This window comes from Zingiber officinale, chromosome 5A (assembly GCF_018446385.1).
Source record: "Zingiber officinale cultivar Zhangliang chromosome 5A, Zo_v1.1, whole genome shotgun sequence".
In the NCBI taxonomy this organism is placed as follows: Eukaryota; Viridiplantae; Streptophyta; class Magnoliopsida; order Zingiberales; family Zingiberaceae; genus Zingiber; species Zingiber officinale.
The window spans coordinates 119944899-119969588 of record NC_055994.1 but is presented as its reverse complement, the minus strand read 5'-3'; the positions used below and the strand labels follow the sequence as shown (position 1 = coordinate 119969588).

The 24690-nt window shown below is 34.2% G+C and overlaps 1 protein-coding gene across 1 annotated transcript; it reads right to left on the bottom strand.

The window, feature by feature from the left end:
- Positions 1-166: 166 nt before the first annotated feature.
- On the bottom strand, positions 167-21227 carry LOC121981493 (protein yippee-like). The gene is made up of 5 exons (XM_042534048.1): positions 20949-21227; positions 11728-11771; positions 677-785; positions 547-602; positions 167-415 (listed from the first exon to the last, which is right to left on the bottom strand). The coding sequence occupies exons 1-5, from the start codon at positions 21042-21044 to the stop codon at positions 331-333; spliced, it is 390 nt and encodes a 129-aa protein (XP_042389982.1). The 5' UTR covers positions 21045-21227; the 3' UTR covers positions 167-330.
- Between the last annotated feature and the right edge of the window lie 3463 nt (positions 21228-24690).

Sequence of the window (24690 nt, the reverse complement as noted above, 5' to 3'; positions counted from 1 at the left end):
TACCTTCTGATAGGTGTCGCTCCAAGTGTATTATATTTACCTAGCTGGCTTTGTCAAGAGACCATGAAGCCAACTTGACTCCAATGGAGTCGTTAATCAAGAAGCAACCGAGAAAATTCGGCCCATTGATACCTTTAATTATATCAGTGACCTGAAATATAATCAGTAAATGGCAATGCACGATAAGCAATTTATATTTATTTCATACCAGATTCAGCTGGTAATTGAGACAGGTTCAATCACCAGAAACCGCATGGTCTAATTTGAAGCAAAGATCAAGAGAATTTACATCAGGAATACTTTGTATTTTCCTCTGAGCTCATATAGTTATCATACATCATCAGGATCACTGCCACTGATACTGGTATCCTGAGTTAGCCAATATCGACTTCCGTCTGGACCTGTGAGCTTAAACCTGCCCCACAATAAAATCTCATCTCACTTTGCATATTCCAATATGGATATAAAATCAACCACAGTAACTGTACAAATGTTTAGCATGTATTCAATCTAAACTAGATGGAATATAGATCATAGAAACAGCACCTCTCCAGCACAATCTTCCCTTCTTTGTACTTCTGGGTCTTTTCATGAGCAACCTCCTGAGATAAAGTGGTCGTTTACTAGTAACTGCCATGAAAGGATGAAAATAGAGCACTAATTCTAACAGCCTTACATATTTCCACCCAACAATGGAGCCACAACAAACGCAGAAAACATCGCAAACAGTGTGCAGCCCTGATGTCATCATCCGATCATCTTCAAGTCCAACAGATACATTCACACTGCAAAAAAATATGAAATAGATGGGCCATAAACTAGCTGATGAATGATGTCAGCCTCCAAGGAACTCGAAGCATCATGCTCAAGTACAAGAGACGACGTAATGCAGTAAATTGATGTTATTTGGAAGCAAGACAGTATGATTCTAACAATAAATATATCCAACAGTTGATCTGTTTGGTTTTAGCCATTTCAGCTTCATGCTCATTGGATTATTAACCCATAGATACACTTGTGCGGAAACTATTTCAAGGTATGTTTAGTATGGGGGAATTAGAAGGGAAGGAGGAATGTAGGGGTCCTTTGACTTTGTATTCCATTCCTGTGTTTCGTTGTAATTTTGATAGAGGTGAAATGGAGTCGTTGTCGTTAGTTCAAATTTTGTATAATCCTGCAAGTAAACCTTAAGGCTTTGTTTGGTTTGTGGGATAGAATTAATGGTGTTAGGGATTAATGGTGTGATAGAGTGTTTGGTAGGTGGGATATGATTAATGGTGTGATAAATAATCATTGGCTCCCCAAGAGATTATTTATCACACCATTAATCCCTATTCCACCTACACCATTAATCCCTATCCCACAAACCAAACAGAGCCTAACTGTCAAAAAAAACCACCTGTAACTCTAAGGACTGCAATCCAGTCGCAGGATGCAAGTAAATCCGGGAACTAAAATGTTTTGGGCATATATAGGACTATTACGGTGATATGATTGGTTGGTGCACTAGCTATATTTAATAACCCATGTTGACAAAACTTGTTCTTTCAACTTCACTAATATGCTGATGACCGATGTTGGGAAATATGAAATTTTATTATGAATCATGGCTTAGATACCATGTTGTGCCAAATAGCACGGTCAAAGCAATTCACTACTGAGATGCAACACAAGTGCAGCAACAGCATATTGGCAGGATGGATATCGACTATCTGATAACGAGAACACTAGCAAGAGGGTTCTCTGGTGCGAGATATGCTTCTACTGTCAGCGAAGGGTGAACCATCTTCCTCAACCTAACCCAAGTTACCATGTCTCTTCAGGATCAGCATGTAGCATTTTGAATCATTCCAGTCAGGATAAAAAATGACTTCAGGAACAGATTGTTATAACTTGCTTAAAACAGTGTCATTAAGAAAATAAAGAATATGTTGAAATGTTGCCATAAAGAGACAGTATATATAGGACTTGACACCCTATAATTAAAATATCAAATGGGGGACTAAACTCACAATAGATAACAACTTCCCCTCAAGCTGGAGCATAACACAAGCTTGAAAAGATCCTAAAAAAATTAAAAGGATAAAATTGACTAAGATATGACTGATGAAAATTAAAATACAATACAAACAAGGCAGAGATAGTTGAGTTCTTCAACTGCATAGACTTGATTCATTGCATAGTGTGTCGAGAGAAGTGAGATCCAAATGCAATCTCCCAAGAGGGCCTTGTGATGTGGTTGCTGGAATGTGACAGACTAATGAAGATGAAGGAGAAAATCATTTGACGAGGGTCCTAGGGTGACCTCAGATCATATAGAGGGCACATAATAATCAAAAGAGGATGAGGTGAGACCCTCAAGAATCAATCTGTTAGGTGGTCTTTTCCTTGTTGCAGCTCCAATAAAGAGAGAAGCACTCAATGAAACTCACAAGGGTAACTTTAGATAGGGAATGCCATACTCTTGAGCTCGATGAGAGAGAGAGAGAGAGGATGCACTCACTAAAATAAGACTTCATGCTAACTATAATGTTAGAAGATAACTCTCCAGGATCAGCAAGTACAGCATGGAGAAAACAAGCATATCTAGAAGAAAGGATAGAATAATTCAACCACCTAAATATGTAGGACACTAAGAGGAAAAAAACCATCAAATAAAGGTTCATACATAAATCATTTCGGTATATTTTTGAATCATGAATAGTACAAATTATAAATCGAGAAGGTTCAAATACAATACAAAATATGTTAAAAAAAAAAGAATTCCACTACCTATGCAATAATTTGAATATCCAATAATACATAAATTAATAAAATTATATTTAATATCAGATTTTGTTGATCTTGATTCAAACAAAAATATCTAGGTATATATCTTATATTTATGACACATACAAATTTGTTATCTTATGCTATTAAAAATTGAAATGACATGAGTAATAAAACTTTCATCATCAAATAATTTTAAAATAGTGCAGTTGTTGTTGACTGTGCCCTCACCATCAATATAAAATTTTGATAGAATCAACACAATTGAAGAGAGAAAGTGGGGGAAAACCATGCTATATAAAGAGAGAAATGAAAGAACTTTGATACAATATGATTTCTAAATGGCCAATAATTTTACCATATTGTTATAATATGGATCAATGTGATAGGATTTTTTTCTTTTCAGTCATTATTTGTTGTTAATTCACCTTGACTATCACATTCTATTTCTCCACATGATAAAATTTTCTTCTTCTGAATCAATATTCAATATTGATTTTGAAGTTCCATTCCTTCTGCCTTTATACTTTGATCATATATCATAAGATTCATCCTAATGTAACACAGAAAAATTACACCACAACAAAAACTCACTCTCAAAGTCAGCAAATAGGAAAATATTATTAATAAAAAAATTCTAATACATGAAATTCTAACCCTTTATAGACTCAAACTTAATTTATCTCTAATAAATACATCAAATATTAAACAACTCTTAAAACGAAATTAATAGAATTTTTAAATTCTAAAACTTCAAACAAAATTTCTAAATTGATCCCCCTAATTCTGAACTATGTGATTCTCCTTGACCAACGAGAACTCGACACTACACATGCGACTTATCAACACCTTTCTTTGGTTGTTATTTCCAAGAATAAGTTGTAATGAGCTTGTCAATTTTATTGAGTTTGGTTTCTCGAGTATTATTTCTTAGACAAATACTCCAATAAGTGAAACTAGTAGATCTTCATCTTTTCTTTATTTCTCGGGAAGTCAGTCTTTGTTATCACCTTTACTTTTAGAATTTTTTCTAATTAGTAAGTTGTATCTTTAATCTTTCCTCATCCTTGATGAGATGATTTAAACCCGAATTTAGTTCTTTTCTTTCCGGTTAGCCCACCCCACCCTTCTAACTAGTAAGGAAATGGTATGATTGATTTAGAGGCAGAAACCCTTTTTAATGCTCTACTATGACAAAATCAACTTCCAAATTCTGCAAAAAAAGGAGGCTCAAATATCTCTAATAATTTAACCAACTCTTAAGCTAATGTTCATTAAAGTTGGTACATTGCTCTCCGGGCAATGGTGCAGCGACATGGTGCCTTCTCAATTTCTTAGGCATCTAAGGATCGAGTCTCAACTTCAGCAAATTGATGAATTTCTCTTAATGAACAGTTGACCTAAAAACGCTGGACCGTCCATTGTGAGCGCTTCTCGATTTACTCTAATAGCCGATGGAAAACTTCCATGGGATCGGGCCGGTCACCCCAAAATTAGTCTGCGTAAGTGGAATACCTGGTGCCAACTAAAAATAAATAAATAAATAAAAATTGGTAAATTAAATAAAAGTAGTTTTCCTTGCAGTAACACATGTAATGAATACTTTTAGGGGAGTAATTATTAAATAATTTGAGTACATGAACATAAGAGAATAATCTATACAATTTAGGTTTATTAACGCAAGAGAATAAGAATCTATCATACCATCACCTATTTTTTGATAATAATTACTCACTATAATTCTTTGCTAGTATCTGCATGTGTCTCTCTTTTTCTCACGGTACAGCTCTTAATTTGTTAAAATGAAGTAGACAAGCAAATCAACTCTCCAAGCTGACAAAGCTAAAAAAAGGTAAATGGGCATTATACCAATTAGATTTTTAATTGATATGCCAATTCTAAAATGAATATCTTACATTTTTATCTCATTATTCCTATTTTGTTCAATTTCCTCTTTTAGGCTTTAAAGATCAAATGAAGTTGTAATTTATAAGCGTAAGTTCTGATTAGTAACATACTGAACATCGTTTGAATGGGATAATTTAATAAGAGGTTTTCTAAGATTATTAGATTAAGGGGCTTACTTAAGCTGCCATCTCATTGGATAGATTTTAAGCTCAAGTCATCAAGCGCTTTATATAGTCTTATCAAAGGAATCTTTGTCATCAGGAAATCTGCTACGGTTAAATCAATAGGAGGAGGTTATTTTAAGGTTCTCTTGTGCTCAATTACAAATTCAGAAATTTTGGAGAGGTAGGAGCTTTGAGTGTTTATTTTCAAAGTAGGTGTTACCTTTTGATAATCTATCTCTCTTTCAACTTAAGGTCGGTGTTTTTGTCCATAACATTTTAGGTGTAGGGCAGTACATTTTCTCTATAGTTTTTTATTATAAAAATTGTGATCAAATTCTTTATTTTATTAATAAGTATCATCTAATGGAGTAAATGAAAATAAATTAATATTCCAATTAAATATCTGGTCTAAGTTCGTTAATATATGGAACAAGGGTTAACCAAGGTTCTTCACTAACATCTCAATGTTTTACCTATATTTTTAATTGTGATCAATATTTTTTTACACTTGAATATGATTATTCTAGCATAAAAAATTGGTAGTATAGTTCATCATCTAAGTTTTAGAAATGTATTTTTCTTTAGATTTGCTTCTCATTTCAAGTCAATGTTTGATAGGTTATTTTCTATGTTGGTCTAACTCAATTGAATGCTTTACCAAAAATTCTTAGTTGCTCTAATGAATTTATATTTAACATTCTATTTCAGTGAGAGAGAGGAAAACAAAATGATTGCCAATATAGCATTCTATTTCAGTTAACCAAAATGCATTAGTGTCCATTCGTCTATTAAAAATGATTGCCTTTACCTTAATCTTATATGAGTTATAATTTTTAGGAAAATGACAATTTTTCTCTAAGGCAACTGTGCATGGTTCGTAGAATCAAATGGTTGGAAGTTAAAGGATAACAAGCAAAGTATCTTAAAAGAAAGGGGTAGGAGCACAAATATTAGAAGAAATACATGACAAATCAAATATGACATGGGATAAGTTGACATCAAATTTAAAAATGATGGCCACGAGTGCACTCGGTGAGTTAAGAGGACGAAACCCACCAAATAAAGAATCTTGGAGTTCGAATAAAAAAGTACAAGAGAAAAAGATGAAAGCCTATAAGTTACTATACTTTAAGAAAAAAAACTTTAAAAAGTATGCAATAACCATGAAAGAGGCCAAGAAAGAGTGAGTGAAGCCAAGAATACAACTTTCCTAGTATCGACATTTTAATATAAAAAAAGGAAAGTTATAGAATAGCTAAAGTGAGAGAAAGGAAAATAAAGGATCTTACCCAAGATGAATTTAAAATGAATCCAAAAGAGTACTAGTGAAGGATAAGGAAATAAAAAGTGATGAAAGAGATATTTTCATCAACTTTTTAATCAATATTTAGGTAACCAACTTAACTTAGGAAATTTAAGTAGATCAAAGGAATATAGAAATTTAAGTAGATCAAAGGAATATAGAAATTTAAATTTTTATTAAAGAATTCAGATTTTAGATATAGAACAAGTGTCAAATGGGATGCAAAAATGGCTTACGAAGTTATTCAACCTAATATTGAAAATGAATAAAATACATGTCTAGTGGAGGATAAGTACTTTATTCCCCTGCATAAAAACAATGGAGACTTACAAAATCATGCAAATTATAGGGGAATTAAGTTAATGATCATGAAACTTTGGAAAAGAGTAATAGAAAAAATATTAAAGATGGAAATCAAAGTGACCGAAAATTAATTTGAATTCATGCTTGAAAAGTCAACGATGAAAGTTATACATCTTTTCAGACAACTTGATTGAAAAAGTATCGGTAAAAGAATCAAGACTTACACATGGTATTGATTAACCTAGAAAAAGTTTATGACAGAGTACCGAGGGAAATTATGCGGAGAGTTCTAAAAAAGAGGTGTTAGTGTAGTGTATATTGAAATAATTAAGGATATCTATGAAAATGTAATGACAAAAGTGAAATTCTAAGCGGTTTAATTTGTTTCCTACAAAGACAGTTATATCAAGGATCAACTTTAAGTTGATATCTTTTTACACTAATCATAGTCGAACTCACTGAACACATCTAAAACATATTGCAAATAACATTATTTTGGTCGATGAGACACGTAAATGAGTAAATGTTAACTTAAATTTTTCTTGGAAATATATAAAATTTAAGTTTAGTAGTAGTAGACGTAGCAAGACAATTGTTAAGATAAGAGATTATGAGTCGCATGAGACTGAAAGTTTTAAGTGTTTAGGATGATTTTGCAAAAGGATAGAGAAATATTTTATATAGGATACAAGCAGGATAATTAAAATGAAGAGCATCAAGTGTTCTTTATGATCGTGAAATACCTCTAAAACTTAAACAGAAGTTTTACAAAATAACAATTAAACTTGCTATGTTACATGGAGTTGAATTTTGGATTTGAATCGAGCATACAAGGAAGATAAGAGTCCAGAGATGAGAACATTAGAGTGCAAGTCGAGATTACGTATATTGAGGAAAATTCTAAGAGACATTTAAGATGGTATGGACATGTATTTAAGCGAATAATAAATACGCTAATTAAGTGATGTGAGACCATAATAAATACACACATTAATCGAGGAAGAGGGAGACTAAAGAAGACTTGATTAGTAATAATAAAATTGGATAAAATTCATTTAAATATAGATAAGAATATAATAGGAGATCGAGTCAAATGGCGTAGAAAGATCCATATAGACGACCCAATGGGATAAAGGCTTGGTGGTGGTGGTGGTGGTGGTTGATAATTTTTTTCAATTTGATTCCTATTATCAATAGAGCAAGATGTGTATAAATGGTAATGTTCTTTAAGTTATTTGGAAGGCATGTCTTAGTTTCAAGATTGTTCTATGCCCTGCATTTCTAAGATTTATATCTCTTGTATGTTTGATGTAATAGTAGTGTTTCCTCTCATCAAACTGAACTAAGTACATTGACAAGTAATGGTGTTTCTAAATTAAAGTAATATAACATACTAATCACAATGGAAAAATATAATATAATAATGATAAATAAACTAAGCAACAAGTAAAGGAGATGTCTTTCTAATGATTTTTTATGAATAGTGATTAAGCTAAACTAGCTATACAATTTTTGAAAAAAAAAAATATGAAGATTAAACGAAAGCAAAATATAGGGACAATGGTATTCATATATCTTGAAGGATTTACAATAATGTGTAAACTATTTCACATTTTGTGAGAAAATGATTAAATATAGAAAATTTAAATTGCCTATCAAATAAATATAATTTAAAAGAATTATAGATAACAATTTTACCAAGTATCTGGACCTTGTTGATGTTAAAGTTGCCCTGAAATTTGAGTTTCAACCAATCAAATAGATGGTCTCTCCTTGAAATTTTATAATTTGTATTGCATAATCATTTGCAGCAGTTCTAGATCTTGGACTAGAACCAAGTCCTTACACACTTTTTTCTTTCCTTAGAATTCTACTTAATTAGTAATCTACTTTTTCTTTTCTGTTTTTTCCAGAAGTCCACAACAATCCTCATTAATTTCCCTAGAGAAACGAGCATCTCTAAACCAATACAAAATCAATCTTGCACAGAGACCGTCAATATGAAATTCACAGTAAAGGATTTAAGGTTTGACAATGGGTGGCAAAATAATTAGAGGCAATAATTGGGGTTGGTTAGAGACTTGGGGGTGCATGGTTATTGAGATGTCACAATGCAACCGATTGCATCAACATGGCAGGCTGTGATGCAAGTTTATAGCACGAAGACATAGATAGATGGGAAGGATCATGAGGGCTAGCATGTAGATGCCACGGTCAATGGGGATGGTGTGCATTATTATCACCTAGAAGAAGTGAAGAGGTGTAGACGACTCTCATGAGAATGAGGTGAACTTTTTGTGTTACTTTGTGTCCTATGACAATTGAGATAGAAGTTGATTCACCCAAGAGCTAAGGAGAGTTGAACACTACAACCTAGTGCAAAATCAGACAACAAAGTTATGGTTTTGAGCTCCTCGAGGATGCAAGACACACAACACGAGACGATGAAGAGGTGTTGTGTCTGTGAGAGTCACCAAAGGACTATTTGTAAGCAACATATGGTGGGTGCCCAAGGAAGCGATGAGTGTGTGAGCACCGCTTCACAAGGTGGTCTTTATAGGGAAGAAGCAACAAGAGAGCTAAAACTAGCTGAGTGTTTTCATGACTCACATTGATTGTAATGGGAGAACACCTAAAGACTTGAGTGTGTGAACATCGCTTCACATTGTGGTCTCTTTAAGGAAGAAGTCACAAGAGAGCTAAGGCTCACGAGTGTTGTGGTTGTGGGTGCAGAGAGGAGTTCAACGTCTGAAGTTATTTGACATGGTAGGATGTGGTGGCAATGGCAGTGGATGCCCACTATGTGAATAGCATTGGGATCATAAGTGGATCTCTACGGAGATCTAATAAATGCTTTGGGAACAATTGGCATTGCTCGAGCACAGACAAAACAAAGGAAACCAAAAGGGACTTCTTTACATGAGGAACGAATTGCAACAAATAGGGAAAAAAAACTCATATTGGAAAGGATTGGGGATAAGAATAAATTAGAAACTCAGTTCTAATACTAACTAATGCAAGATGAAAAATCAAACTGCAAGAAATCTTCAGGTTTGTAAATTCACAAAGGGTAAAAGTTTATTAACTAAGATAATCAAATAAATGTAATCCTATTTCTTCATTCAAAAAATCTAAATTACCTCTAAAAATTATAATAAACTTTTAAAAAGCCTAATTTACTTTTAACAACACTTAAGTTAAGGGACTTATAGAATTTTAAACTCTAAAATTTAAAGAAATTTTAGAATTGATCCTTAATCTTTGAACTGCATTGCATACTTTCTATATTTTTTATTGACTTGGATCTAATTTTGAATGTATTAGATTTAATTTAATGTGTTAATGAGTTAACTTTAAGGATTGATTTGATTTATATTTTAAATGAATTTTGCTTTCTTATTTTAAGGATTTTATAAAATAAAATGTGTACCAAAGTGTACAAACCAAAGTTTTTTAAAATTGATTCATATGTAAGAATTTTATTTTACATGTGAATCATAATTTGTGGTTTGATATAAATAATGAATTTACAAATTTAATAAAAATACAACCTTTCTTAGAAATGATGAAGACAACGCAGATGATGCTAGAGTAGATCAGGCTTGCCAGGAGAGCAGAGAAGCTTGCAAGTGGATTGAATCTTGAAGGCACCATCAGAGGTTTCAACTCTGATGAGGGAAGACATCAAGGTTGCTTGCCATATTTAGATAGGCTCTGAGGGAAGACATCAAGGCTATACGACAAAGTAGAAGACAAGTAGACAGCAATGTTTTTTTGTCGAAGAAGGCAGATGGTGTCTACTTATTCCCTCGCAACAACTATAGGTCGTGACCAAAGAGTATGACTGCAGACAACCACCAAACTAGAGAATAACACTGGAGATCTTATGGATAGGATGGACGTTAACAAAGCAAGCTAGATCCAAGATCTAGATCACACTGTTAGGTAGACCTAGTGCTTTGAAGTTAGCTTTGTCAGAGGTTGACTTGGCTACAATGTAGGGAAGGCATGCCATCATCAGGTGAGCAATGGGAAATGGTGAGGCAATGACATTTTTACATGATTTGGAAGACCTACACAACATGGAGAGCATGCCCCAGTTTGTGACAGGATGGCATTCAGAACAGTGCAAACGTAGACGAAATAAGACATAGAAGAGGAAGGTGCCTGTGGAGGTTGTATCACAAATTGAGATAGTTTAGAGAATGCCTAGATGAGGGGAGGCTGTCGCCATCACATTAAATCCAAACATCCACCAAAGAGGGAAATTTTAGAACCCTTGAAGAGGCGCTCCAATACTGTTAAAAAAATATTATATCCTTGTTGATCTTTTAAAAAGACAGCTATTATGATTATACAAGACAACACAAAATCCTATAACTAAAAATGTAGACTTATGCACCTTCAATAACTTACAAAAATCACAACACAATTAATGAATAACAAACGTAATGAATAACGACTGACAAGTGTTGCTTTTATTAAACATGAATATGTAAAATGTAAATGATTTCAGTTCAAATTTAAATTTTTGATTGTCTATACTAAAACAATTATTTAAGTACTATTACTAACTTGACTATCTCGGTCAAAAAGGGTCATTTCACTCAGTAACCAAGCTATGCCATAGGTTCAGCACTAAGAATGCTGGCAGATTTTTAACTAGTGGTTTTAGGCAACAACTTGAATGACAATAGCTTCAACTAAATTCTCATTGACGTACTTTTTTTTTACTCTTGCCCATTAAAGCCAGTGCTATTGCAGTTCTCACTCTAACAAGATCAGCGAACATGTCTGCCAACTTAGTGTAAATGCCTTTGTATATCAACTCTAATATGGGTGTTCTCCTTCCTCTCCTCAATATTTGTCAATTCTTTCTTAATTCCACCCCATATTTGACACCTTCTTCCCAATCTAAGATGGTTTTAGTGTTCTTATAGGACTCTCCATTCAACAAATCTCATGGGGTAGTCTGATTTCACAAGCAAAATTAGGTTAACATTCATTGATCCATGTCCAATTGTCCTATCCAATCACTCTAGATTTTTTTTGTTTTCAAACTATCCATATTCCAACAGACTACTTGAATCATGATATTATCCTCTAAATCCGAAAAATGGGTCAACTACAAAGGGTAATTTAGATGAAAGAAACATGGCAATAAGGCAAAGAATATAGTCCACAAGTAATTAACTTTACTTGAGATAACATAGGTAGGTAATTTGAACTAGAGAATTCAACTAAGCCAAAAAACAAAAAAAAAAAAAAAAGGCCACTTACACCTTATTGAAGAGATAGGCCTTCCCATGCTTGCAATAGAAGGACTGTTCAGACAACATAAAGAAAACAGTTAACAATATATACATATATAATTGTTTACCAACACAGCACAACTACAATATATCAATTGAATTTACCAACACAAAGATAAAGAAAAAAATCCATAAACTATTCTACACCCTTTCCATAATATTCTGCAGTCTCCAGTTCGATGTTTATTATTTTAGTCCAATTCAATATCACCAGCAGAAAAACCAGTGCTAGAGATAAATGATACAAGAAACACTGCACAAACATCTTTAAATAGTATAGAAATGAACAAAATTAACAAACTGTTCATGCAAGAGTCTTGATCATTTTGGCATTGTATTGTTTTGACACTCGGCAAATAGCCAATCATCAAAGTAATGAGAAGATGACTTTTAATGAGTTTTAAGAGTTTTAATATTTTTTTATTTCCTATTAAAGATAAGGCTGCATAAATTTAATAGCCATAACGAGATGAATTATAAATTTTCACTTAATTTTTTACTTGACTATATAAATTAAGCAGTTAAAAAGAGCAGCCTGGTGCACGACGCTCCCTCCATGCAGTCTCGGGGAAGGATTCATTGTACGCAGTCTTACCCTACTTTTTACAAGAGGTTGTTTTGAGGATTCGAACCTGTGACCTTTTGGTCACAAAGCAACAACTTTACCGTTGTGTCAAGGCTCCCCTTCATATAAATTAAGGGGTTGAATTAAAATAATTTTTCTCATATATTTTTAGACACTTTTATTGCTTTAATCTACTTCGACAATTTCCCAAAGGGCACACCCAAAGTTTGAGATTGCCCAAGAGGTGCCCTGAGATTTGAGAATACCCAAAATGCGCACCTCTTTCCCATTTTACCCCTCCGCCAAAGCTGATTTTTTATTCTCTTTCCTCTCTCATTTGCGTGTAACTTTCCTCTCTTCTTTTTCCTCCGGTTAAACTTTGTTTTCTCTCTCCTTTACATGCATGCATACAACAACCACTCTAGTGTTGGTTTTTAAAAACCAACACCACATCTTAATTACACTAGCACCGCGGTGGTGCTGATTTTAGAAACCAGCACTATGCACCACAGCTTGCATATCAGCACCACTGTGGTGTTGATTTTTTAAACACAATAAAGAATGACATATTTTGGACTCCGAAGCACTACAGAAACTCACAAGTGTTGGAATGAGTCCAATCGGATCTCTCTAGATCCATCAATGGATTTTGATGAATTTTTGAAAAGTTGACATGTAATGGAAGAGTGTAGCGCAATGAAGGTATTTTTGGTGTCCATGCCTAGTACTGACATTCCTACCAATAAATTATGTGTATGTGTCAATTGTCTTAAAGTCATAAACTTCAAAAACATCATTGTTATTAATGACTTCAAGTTGATAACTCTGGGCACATATAGACTCCGAGACACTTCAGAAACCAACATTTGGAATAGGCCCGATAGAAGCGCTCTAGGTCCATCAATGAGTTTTGACCAAAACCCACCTAAGGGATTTGGATTTCTGAAAAGTTGACATGTAATAGAAGAGGGTAGTACAATGAAGGTATTTATGGTTCCATGCCGGTTCTGACATCCCTATGATAAGTTACACGTATGTATGTGTCAAATGTTTGCTTCTGGACCATAACTTTTGATTTAGGTATCAAAACAATGCTCAATCTTTTTTTAATCCAAGCTCGTTTTGAGATCTACATTTGTTACACAACCTAATTTCAAACCCAAAAGACATAGTTTAAATCCTTTTCAGTTTCATCAAGGGGTTTTGATCAAAACCTCATTGATGAACCTAGAGAGTTCCAATCGAATTCACTCCAAGTGCTATAGGTTTCTGAAGTGCCCCGGCGTCTATATGTGCCCAGAGATATCGGATTGAAGTAATTAACAAAGTTTGACTTTAAGCAATTGGCATATACACAACTTATCGTAGGGATGTCAAAACTAAGCATGGACATCATAAATACCTTCACTGCATTATTCTCTTCTATTACATGTCAACTTTTCAAAATCCAAATCCCCTAGGTCCATTAGCGGGTTTCAGTCAAAACACATTGATAGAGCTAGAGAACTCCGATTGGACTCATTCCAACTCCTGTGGATTTTCTGCATGCTCTAGAGTCCAAGTATGTCCTTTTAAAAAATCAACACCACAGTTAATACACCTTGTGGTGCTGGTTTTTATAAACAAACACCATCCTGTGTAACTAAACTGTGGTGCTGATTTTTAAAAAACAACACTTGTTGTTGCATGCATATGAGAGAAAAAAGTTTAATTTAATTTAAGAGAAAAAAGAGAAGAGGAAATTGTTGCATGCGAAGGAGAGAGGAAAGAGAAGAAAAAGATAACTTTGTCAAATGGGTAAAACAGGAAAAAGAGGTGCGCTATTAGACATTTTCAAATCTCGGGGCGCCTTTTGGACAATCCCAAACTTTGGGTGTGCCCTTTGGAAAATCGCCGAATCTTCTTGTATTTGACTTATTTGCTTTAAAAAAAATATATAGCGATTAACTAATCAATTACATTAGAATTTTGGAAACCTTAAACAAAAATAAATATTATTTAAATTCATCTTAATGTCAATCAAAGTGTGTCAAAGTGTTGAATGTTATCATAGACAAAACTCATCTGCACATGAACAAAGGTCGCACAGGAAAGAGCATCTGTGTGATCACTATTAGATTTTGGCCACATACCAAAATGGTACTTTTCAATCATGTTGTCACACACTGCATGAGATTTTTTACACCATTGTAATATATATATCCTTTAGAAATAAGAGAAACTAACCTTACTCAAAGTTAAAATTTGAAGCAATATAAGAAATCACATCTAGGCGAGGTGGCAACATCATAGCCCTTACATATGCTAGAACGCTTAAATGCTAGACATGGTTTGAAACCTCGAACTGTGTTGAACAAAACTATTGAAACGTATCATTTTAGTAAACTACTGAAACTCAATGGCACTTGGCACATACAATGTATCCTTCCTCCTCCAATCTTGAATTCATCATTAGCAACATACATCGAAACGTCGGGACGATACCAAAATAATATCATTCTTGTCAAAGAACAAAAAAATGCAAGATTTTGAATCTTGATTCTCACAGTGACGAGCAAATTGATTCATCCTTAGTTCGAATACTAAAGTCATGAAAGAAAATCGTACCATCGAAGGAAAAGGCAAAAGAGACTAGTAAGATCAAACCTTCGCCCTACAAGTAATCTAATTCTACATAAGTCGATTGAAAATCCTAGCATGGATTCAACAAGAGTTCGAAAGGTTGACTTATTTGGGAATCTCTAGATTTATGCTTAGTTTCAACTCCCCAAAGCATTTCATCATTTGATATGCCCTTTCTCGTCTCTAGTTCATCAGTCTGGGCACCAATGGAACCATCATGCATAAGTTAAAGGGAAACTTCTGAATGCCACAATAATTGGTCATATAATCGTTATTCAAAAAGAAAAGGAACATTTATCATCGTATAGAGGGTCACAAATTGGGAGAATTTTACATCTACTCTATCTTTTACGTGGTCACTACTACTAAAAAAAGTACATCTTCATTTTCCTATGGGGGTGCATCTTTATGTTAGGTGTTCTTCAGCCATGCAACTAGGTGACTTGTGTGCGACCTGTGACCCACGCCTCCTATTTATTCAAGGCAGACAGCTACATACCTCTTCTTTTTATAGAAACATGAGTGAGGATTTTGTTGGCTCCTTTCCCTGAAAAATGAGTGTAATTTCAGCATCTTCCTAGTCATACTATTGCTCATACCTAATAATTGCTTAAACACTCTTAATTAGGCCCGGCTACAAAGTCTATCCATGATATACCACCAAAGTTGTGAATTAAAGCACATTCACACTCCCTAGGCACCCACATTAGCTCCAAGATATTGACCTCTAACCCTGTGAATATCTTCATCATCACCATAAGTTATACAGCAAGAACCTTCTTATAGTTTTTAGAGAAAGAGAAATGCTAGATTGATGGGTATCATACAATGGTCAAATATGGTATTGGTTTATGATGAATGATTATTCTGTAAAAATTCAGAACAAATGTTTTGCCAAAATTCATGCCAAAATGGCTCAGGTAAATAACAGAGCTTGTAATAAGGTTACTTTTGGGGAAAAACTAAGGATATTCCCCATATCAGATATCAAAACATTAAAGAAAGGCACAAATATAAATTAGCTCATGGAATTATAGATGACTAAGACTAAATAAGAAAGAGAAATAAAAATTAAACATGCTGCTAAAAAATAAAGTGGTAATGGTTGAAGTCACCAAGTTCAGTATGAATCATCATGGGTAACTGAAGTACTGACTACCCATGATTGTCTATGCATATCCAGTTCCGATAAGATGATGCCATTCCTTATCGACCACAATACAAGGTCTAGATTATTCACTGATTTTTAATATAATCAAGGAATGGCAATGGGATAAGTTTTCTCGAATACCCATGCCTACTTAACCCATTTAATTGTGTTTGGGTACCGAATAAATTAGCTAGAAGTGAGTTAGCATATAGGACAAATTTAAGCTTTAACGCTTTGGTGGCAGGTATCTAAATTAATTAGATTAACTTTGTAATGGATATACAATATGCATTATTAAAATGCTCATTTCTCATTCTTCCTTGTCGGATATAAAAATTGGAATGAGCTTTGACTGGTACTCGTCGGTGTATTCAACCCATTTAATCCACCAGTACATGTACCTTTCGTTGGCAATTTATCAATGGGAGTGCACAAAGTTTGTGATTTATCAATTGGCACTCCACATTTTATAAATTGGCAAAAGATGCACTTTCCACTGTACCAATATACTCACCTAAACACCCTTAAATTTTTCAAGAGCATTTTGATAACCTTCTATTTGTTGAAATCATTAATATCATAAATAGATACATAAAACCATGATAAATGGAATAGCAGTCGTATATTGTTATTTTGACCAATAGGTCATCAAATTACTATTCTATAGAAGAAAAAAATATTGATGGTCTTCTAGTAGTCAAAATATTAAAAAAGAAAAAGGCATGAATAGATGTCTAGGAACAATGTAACTATGGTGTTGGACTTTTATTGTCATTTTTTACCATTAGAAGGCCAAGTTCGTAGGAGCATTGAATGTGATGGTCATCTCATAATGTTATAACGATATATTTATTTATGATTTTCTTGTTAGTGCAATCAGTTTTGATGTTAAGTAAAGGTTTAAATTAGAATATGTATTTAATAAATTGTGACAACTCTATGCAGCAGCAGCTCACACGATGATAAGAAGTCCCTCCAGAGCAAAGATGATTGGATAGTTGGCAAGAGAGGGTCCCAACAGATCAAGGGTGATTCGGATGTTTGGCAAAAGGAAGCCCCACCAGATCTTGATCAAAGGCTTAGCAAGACATAATTGCAGCAAATCAAGGTTGACCGAATGTTGCGCAAGAGAAGGAAGACCTCAAAAAAAAAAAGTCCCAGAGAAGATTATTCTCCATAGACTTGGTGAATTTCATTGTGCAACGATGAGTATGAGTACACATAAAATTAGAAAATTAAGAGCTAGATTATCTAGGCTCTGACGAATACCTTAGAAATGACCTTGTCAATACTCCAGTCAACTGATTTGTGATTCCTAGTTAACTATAGTCGAGTTGGCTCAGCAAATGATTCGACCCTTCGGTTCACCTATGTGCCTATCGAGTGATCAATCTACTGGCACATGGGTGAACCGAAGGGTTGACTCGTTTGCTAAGTCGACTCCACTATCAGTTGGTCAACTGGTAATCACAAATCAGTTGGCAACCCTTCAGTTCACCTATGTGTCAATTGATTGATCAATCAACAAAGTTGACTTAGCTAAGGGAACAAAAGTTTGTTTTGATCGACAAAATGGTTATTCCATTAGGCACTCGACTCATGAGTTCTTGAGTCAACTGTAAGATAGTTAAATAATTGTAACAGAATGGTTAGTTGTTATAATGCTTATCCAGAGGCTACTGCAGCAAACAATCATTTGATAGATGCGAGGAGTTAACTGCAATGACACATAAATAGTTATACGCCAGTTGGCCAATCAACTAATGCTTAGGGCTGCAATCTAATGCAAAATTTTAGAGAAGTTTGGAAGCTTGGTTGAGGCCTATAAAAGAAACTCTGTAAAATTGTTCACTCCAAGCTCTTCTTCTCTTCTTTTGTAATTTTTTTCTTTTAATGAGACGACACTATAAGATGTTTCTCCACGTCCAAATGATTTTTGAGAAGGAGAAAAGTCATGGAGTACAAACTCAAGGGCTACCAAACCATGTATTACTTCACTTGCTATTTTGTATTGATTTTCTTATTCATATTGTGCTTTAATCATCTCTTGTTAAGCAATTTTTGCTATTGCATCTTAAGTTTTTGTTTGAAGCTATTGACCCCAAGGCCCAACCTCTTAATTTGATCTTTAACTTTAAACAATCAAAATGGTAGTTTTTGACAACTAATGTGCTCATAGTGCTTGAAGGAATTCATCAATGCTTATCCGTCTAAGTTTGGATGGGAAAAATCTAGTAATTTTGGAAAAGGCATCTCTTGATGATTGTCTAATGGTAAAACAACAATATGAGACTATTATGCATTCACAAATTTATTCATGCTCTTAGTTTTTAATTTTACAAGTAGAAGACAATCAAAGCGTTTGTTTTAACAAAATCTTCCAATGGTGAAAATAACAATATGAAACCACCATTAGTGTAATCGCATCTCAAATGGTCTACTTTATATTTTGATGTTTGGGCAAAAGATTTAAGTTAGGTTTTGCCCTGTGTATTTGATGTGCGTTTAAGTGTGCAAGGACTTACAGGAACACACATAGAGCTTAAAGAGATTGTGACTCTACAAGGTCTGAGTAACGGATGCTGGCTTAGCGTGGCCAAGGTAGCATGCTCAGTGACTTAAATGTCTAATGAGTCGGAGAATGATGGTATGACACATCCAAGGGACCGCAGGATGAGGAGCACTAAGGTGGTGTTGGAGGAGCTCTCGAGTGATGATAGAGCATGGCCAAGATGGCAGCTCAGTGGCTTGAGGTCCATAAGATATTGAAAAAGGTTGCATGAGACACCCGAAGGGATTGCAAGACAAGGAGCATCGAGGGAACAAAGACAATAGCTGACAAAGGCAGCCTCCGTAGGCGAATGGGTGAAGGATGGAATGTGAAAAAGTCGAGGGGTCGTGCACATCTGAGAGACCAAGTACCCTGACGAGAGATATTGAGTGGTGAAGACAAGTTGCAATAATAAGACTCTGGTAAGCTGAGTGTTGAGTGACCTATATTCATGGAGACGAAAGGAAGTTTTCAATATAAGTGGACTCCTTAGAAGTGGTTGTAGTAATGGTTACTAGTCGACCACTATTGGAGATCAATTGATCGGTGGTTGGAAAACCAAATACTCCAAATGGATTTGGGGTTTAAGGGTTTACTAGTTGATTGAAACAAGCAATCGACACAAAAACCAAAAGCCTAAAGTTTTGATAAGCTGGGTGAAATTGTATTGATTAGTGGAGCAACCGACCGAAGCAGACGCCTGGGTCTAAGGAGCCAGCGAATAGAATGATTATGTTCGTGGTTGAATCGATGGGACAATTGATTGATGGCAACAATTGACTGATAGTAAATGAATAGTCATGGTTACTGACATCGAAAGTAGAAACGAGTCGTTATCGCAGGACAGCAGTTGGATCAGGAGGATAATCGATTGATAGCGATAGACCAATTGACTACCAAGTGACACTTAGACTTGCAGCGGTGGAGGTTTTTAAGGCTAGCGAAATAAAGTAGGATAAACTCTATTGGAAATCTTGTATTTCTCTATGCTTTCCTCTTGTAATTCCATTACAGTCCTTTGAGCTCGTAAGAAGTTTCTCCACCTCTGTTGTTGACTGAGGAGAAAATTAGTGATGCTTTCCAAGAGTGATCCACCAATGGATCATAGGCCTTGAAGTGAGCCTAAAGGTCGTTGAACCATGTTAAGCAACAATATTAACGATTCGGTAAATGTGAATGTATGTTTGTTTCATTTTTGTTGCTCTAATCTTTTTTGTAACCTTGCATAGAGAGCAAGAATAGTTACAATCACACTCGCAGGTTAATAATCGCTATTCAACCCCCCTTACTCGTCCATCCAATCCTAACAACCACTATATAATCACAGTGCTCGCAAAAATTTGTTCATATCCTTTTTTATTTTGGTCGTCAGAAAGCCACCCTTGTGATTTTTAGTAGTTAAAATGACAATATAAGATCTTTATTACATTCGCGCTACTCACTAGAATCAATTTATGCCCTTACTTCTTTATTTTGATAAGTAGAAGGTCATCAAAATGTTTTTAAAAGTTTTAGGGGTGATCTTGGGATCAATTGAAGGTGTTTCCATTGGTAATTTACAGAGTATGGCATATTCATTGTTAATCTTAAACTTTTTGTGCACCCATAGTTAAAATATCGCACGTTCCTTAAATGGGATGTGTCTTCATAAAATAATAGAAAGTTGTGATGGGTATGGAATTAGTACATATATTAAGTTTCTTAATGGATATGGATATGGTAGTGAAAAATTCATAGGTACCTCTATGCATCGCCATCCCCAAAATTAATGTGTTTGTCATAGTTCTGTTACAACATGCTCAACAAGATTGTGCTTGTGATGTACAATTACTTAGTGGCAGCAACATACATGATCTGTTAGATACGAAAATGAAAACTTTGAGTCTAGCCGTGAATCCCCACTCTTCCAAGTTGATTAACAAACCCATGCATTACCCTCTCAAAAGACCAGATATCAACATACAATGACAGTAAATCTCCATGAATAATCACAAATACTGCTCATGATGTATTTTAACACTACTAAATTACCTGCGAAAAGGGTAAAAAAATGTTGTTTGTGGAACACAAGCCAGTGAACAAATTTGATGAATTCAATTCATCCTAAAAGAGAGCAGGAGAGCATCATACCCAGCTATATGAAGAGACAAAAACGAAGTAAACCCTAGAAATAATTAATTTAACATCGGCGGAAGCTATCACTACTGTCAGTCTTATCGATCGGGTCGGAGATGCCTTGATGGGGAGAAGCAAACACAACAGATTAAGAAAAAATGCTCCGAAAGTTGGCTTGGAACGCACCTTGGAGATGATGTCGTCGGAGAGGGCAAGATGCGTGTGGCAGTGCTTGCAACTGTAGATCTTGCCCTCCAGGCTCACAAGAAACAGCCGCCCCATTTCTCTCGCTCCCTCTCTATCGCTCGCTCGTTCCCAAATAGAAGTAAGAGGACGAAGCTACCGCAATGGTGATGCAAGAAAGGGAGAAGTACGAAGGGTAAACACAGTACGGTAAGGAAGACGAAGGAAGAGTCACGCAATTGCAATCGTGGGATCTTCCGCAGCGGCTGCATTTTATTGTTTCCTGAAAGAAAGAAATAAAAGGAAAGTATATTGGCAAAAATAAAAGCCGCCTCAAATTAGAAAATCTTCAAAGGTAGTTAAAATTAAAAAATGTTCCAGATATTTTATTATGAGAATGTTACGGTAACAACTATGTTACCATGTATAAAAGTTATTGATAATTGCAAATGTTGCAGTATTATAGTAGATAACTAGTAGTTTCTACTTGTTATGGTACGTACCTGATATAATTATTTTTTATTAATTTTAATTAAATTAATAAAAAATTATTATATTAGTGTTCAGAATTTAAGATTTTAATGAAATAGTTGACTTTTCATGTATGTTGTAGTAATTTTTACCCACTTAAATTAAATTCTAAATTTTAAAATTTGAATCTTAAATTATAAATTTTAAATACTAAAATAATTAATTTTTCACATTGTAACAGTTAACTGTTACAAAGTAGCTTTTATATAGTGTGGATAAATTTTGAATCATAAAAATCTTGAATACTAAATTATAAACTCTCAACACTATTATATTAAAATATTTAAACTTCATAACAAAAATTATTTTAAATTAATCAAAATCACTTTTAAAATAATTGTAACAACTACCAAATAATTTTTACATATTATAACAATTAATCGTGATTACTATAATAATATTGAAAGTAAGAAACGTTATGATAATCACTCAATAGTTAATACATCGACGTTAAATAAAGGGCATTTTAGAGATAAAATATCTAATAAAGTATCTTTTGATATTTCCTTTTGAAAAAAAATGCTCATTCATGTTAGATGTCAGAGAACGCCCTTTTAATTTTTGCCTAATATATTTTTAATTTTTTCCATTGTTAAATAATGAATTATTAATCAACATTACCCACCCCTCCAAATAGATATATTTAAAATATCACTCTAAAATAATGTCTTTAAAACTAGGTCATTAAATTCTTTATTATTAAAACTTAATATTTTAAAAAATATTATCCTTTGATATAAATTATTAAATTTATCATTACAATAAATAAATAACTTTTAGTTTTAAAATATTATCTAAATTTATCATTAATAATAATTTTTATATTGACAAAATAATAAATTAATTCAACAAATTATTTTAATTATTGAAGATCCATCTCACAGGATAGTGATAACATCAAATCTCATTAATCATTGGAGGGGTTAGTGTTTGTTCAAGGATATACTTTTTCCTTCTTTTGCAAAGTAAAAGGAGCGAAAAGAAAAAGAGAAAGAAAAAGAGTAAGGTCCGTCGTGCGAAATACTCGTGCATTGTTAGCAAAGGTTTATGGAGATGATCAAAAACTACCTAGCTTGGAAGACTTTAGTAATTCAACTATGAAGTTACTTCATTGCATATGGAATGGTATTCGATGCTTAATTGTTATGGATGGAGAATTAGGTAGATCTCGCAGGTTTGGGTTTGGTTTTGTTTCCTTTCGATCTAGAGAATTTTTGCAAGGTAAGCACACAGATGATGAGAGAGCTTTAGCGATTGGGAAAGCTACAAGGGTTGCTTCTCCTCAAAGTGCTACTTTATCAGTAGTTGAGGAGCAGTGTCCCCATTCCCCTCCCAAACAACGGAGTGTTGCAAAAATAATATCTCATCATCGTCAAGTTTGACTAGATTGTTTTGATGTATTTAATAATAAAGTTCAAGTTTGATTTTATCTGTGTTATTGATATGTGCATCAAGTATGCAAGGACTTAACATTGAACACATGGAGCTCACAAAGTTGATTTAATCAACCAAGTCGAGTTGGTTTTTTGCTTAATGACTTAATGGTTTGATAGAAGGTGAATTCATAGGTAGGATTCATGTTCTTAAAATTTTTGTCCAATATATCGAATCACTTGGTTAAACTCAACCACTTATCACATATTCTCTTTTGATATTTAAGTCCCCGGGTTAATAATGTTACGATAGGATATCTAGATTGTTATTCATGCACTCGTAATTCGATCATCAACTATGACGTATTTGTAAAAAATTTTCCTTCAAATGGAACGCGCAACCAAAGGATACTGAGTTTCTGGGTTGCTCGCTACGCGCACGCTTTCTGATTTACCCTGGTGACAAGTGGAAAATTTTCATAAAGTCGAGTCGATCATCCCCAAAAATAATCAATAAGACTAACTGAGAATATCATTTTCTTTTCATATTTGAAAATCAATTTAACTTAGAATGATAAAATATAAAATTTCTAAGTCAATTAAGGTAAAATAAAAATTCTAACTTAAATCTTTCATTTTTTTTACCCATTTAACCCATATAAAAAATAATGATTAAAAATTAAAAATTTTAAATGCAACACCAACACCCTGATTGTTATGACAATCCGGGAGCTAGAGGGGATGATTAACTCTAATCGCTTAGTCTTATTAATAATTTATAGTAGAAAACTCGAAGTAATGTTAACATATGGATTATTTGGTATCCACCTCCTTGAGGTGACTAATCCAAGGATCACATAGTGCACACACTCCACTATGAAAATCATTCTTTCTCGAAAATAATCCGGAGGTGAAAAACCTCGTACAAGCTTATATACAAGAATACAATGAAAATAAAAAGAAAATACACAATACAAATGAAAACCTTGCTTTCTTGTTACTTGTAGATGACTCTTGTAGACTCAAAAATACAATAACACTTCTCTCGAATCTTCTAAAAATCGACGATGAAGAGTGGAGAAGAAGAGATGTTGACTTGAATCCTTCGAATGTCTTATATCCTGCGGATTAGGGTTCCCAATCGATTGGTCTTACCCCAATCGATTGTCACGTCAGATCCGAGCACATCCAACCATCCAAACATCACAACGGCTCTTTTCTTCTTCTCCGAATTGATTACCTAATCGATTAAAAGGCCTTAATCAATTACAAAACCCACTGTGCGTTCGTGAATTCCTCCCAATTGATTACTCACAGGCTTTAATCGATCACCTGATCGATTATACAACTCACTGTTTGTCGTGAGGAACCCCTTCAATCGATTGCTCAAATCGATTAAACTCCTCGTGACAAAATCAACTCCCCAATTGATTTCCTAATCAATTGGAGGGATGAATCGATTGACTAATCAATTAAGTACCTCTCTGTGTACGTGTTTTAGATCCCCAATCGATTAGTTAATCGATTGGTGAAGACTTAATTGATTGGCTAATCAATTCATCCTTCTCCTCTCTCGCGATCCACAACTCCCAATCGATCAGTTGACCAATTAGTTTTGGCCCAATCAATTACCCAATTGATTGTCCAACGCTAACTCACTTAACCCGAGTCTAGAGTTTCCTTGCCTAACCTCTAGTTAACCATGACCTATTAGGACTTCTTCATCAAGTGTCCAGTCAACTTTGTAATCCACTTGAACTTTCTCTTGTGTTAACTTCCCGTTGGACTTTCGATCACCAAGTGTGGTCTTTCTTAACCCACTTGGATTCTCCTTTTACCTA

Coding starts and splice junctions, on each gene's coding strand:
- LOC121981493 (XM_042534048.1), bottom strand. CDS start 21,044: ATGGGGCGGCTGTTTCTTGTGAGCCTGGAGGGCAAGATCTACAGTTGC. Junction 11,772..20,948: donor CCGACGACATCATCTCCAAG/GTGCGTTCCAAG, acceptor TTGTCTGAACAG/TCCTTCTATTGCAAGCATGG. Junction 603..676: donor CCATTGTTGGGTGGAAATAT/GTAAGGCTGTTA, acceptor ACTTTATCTCAG/GAGGTTGCTCATGAAAAGAC.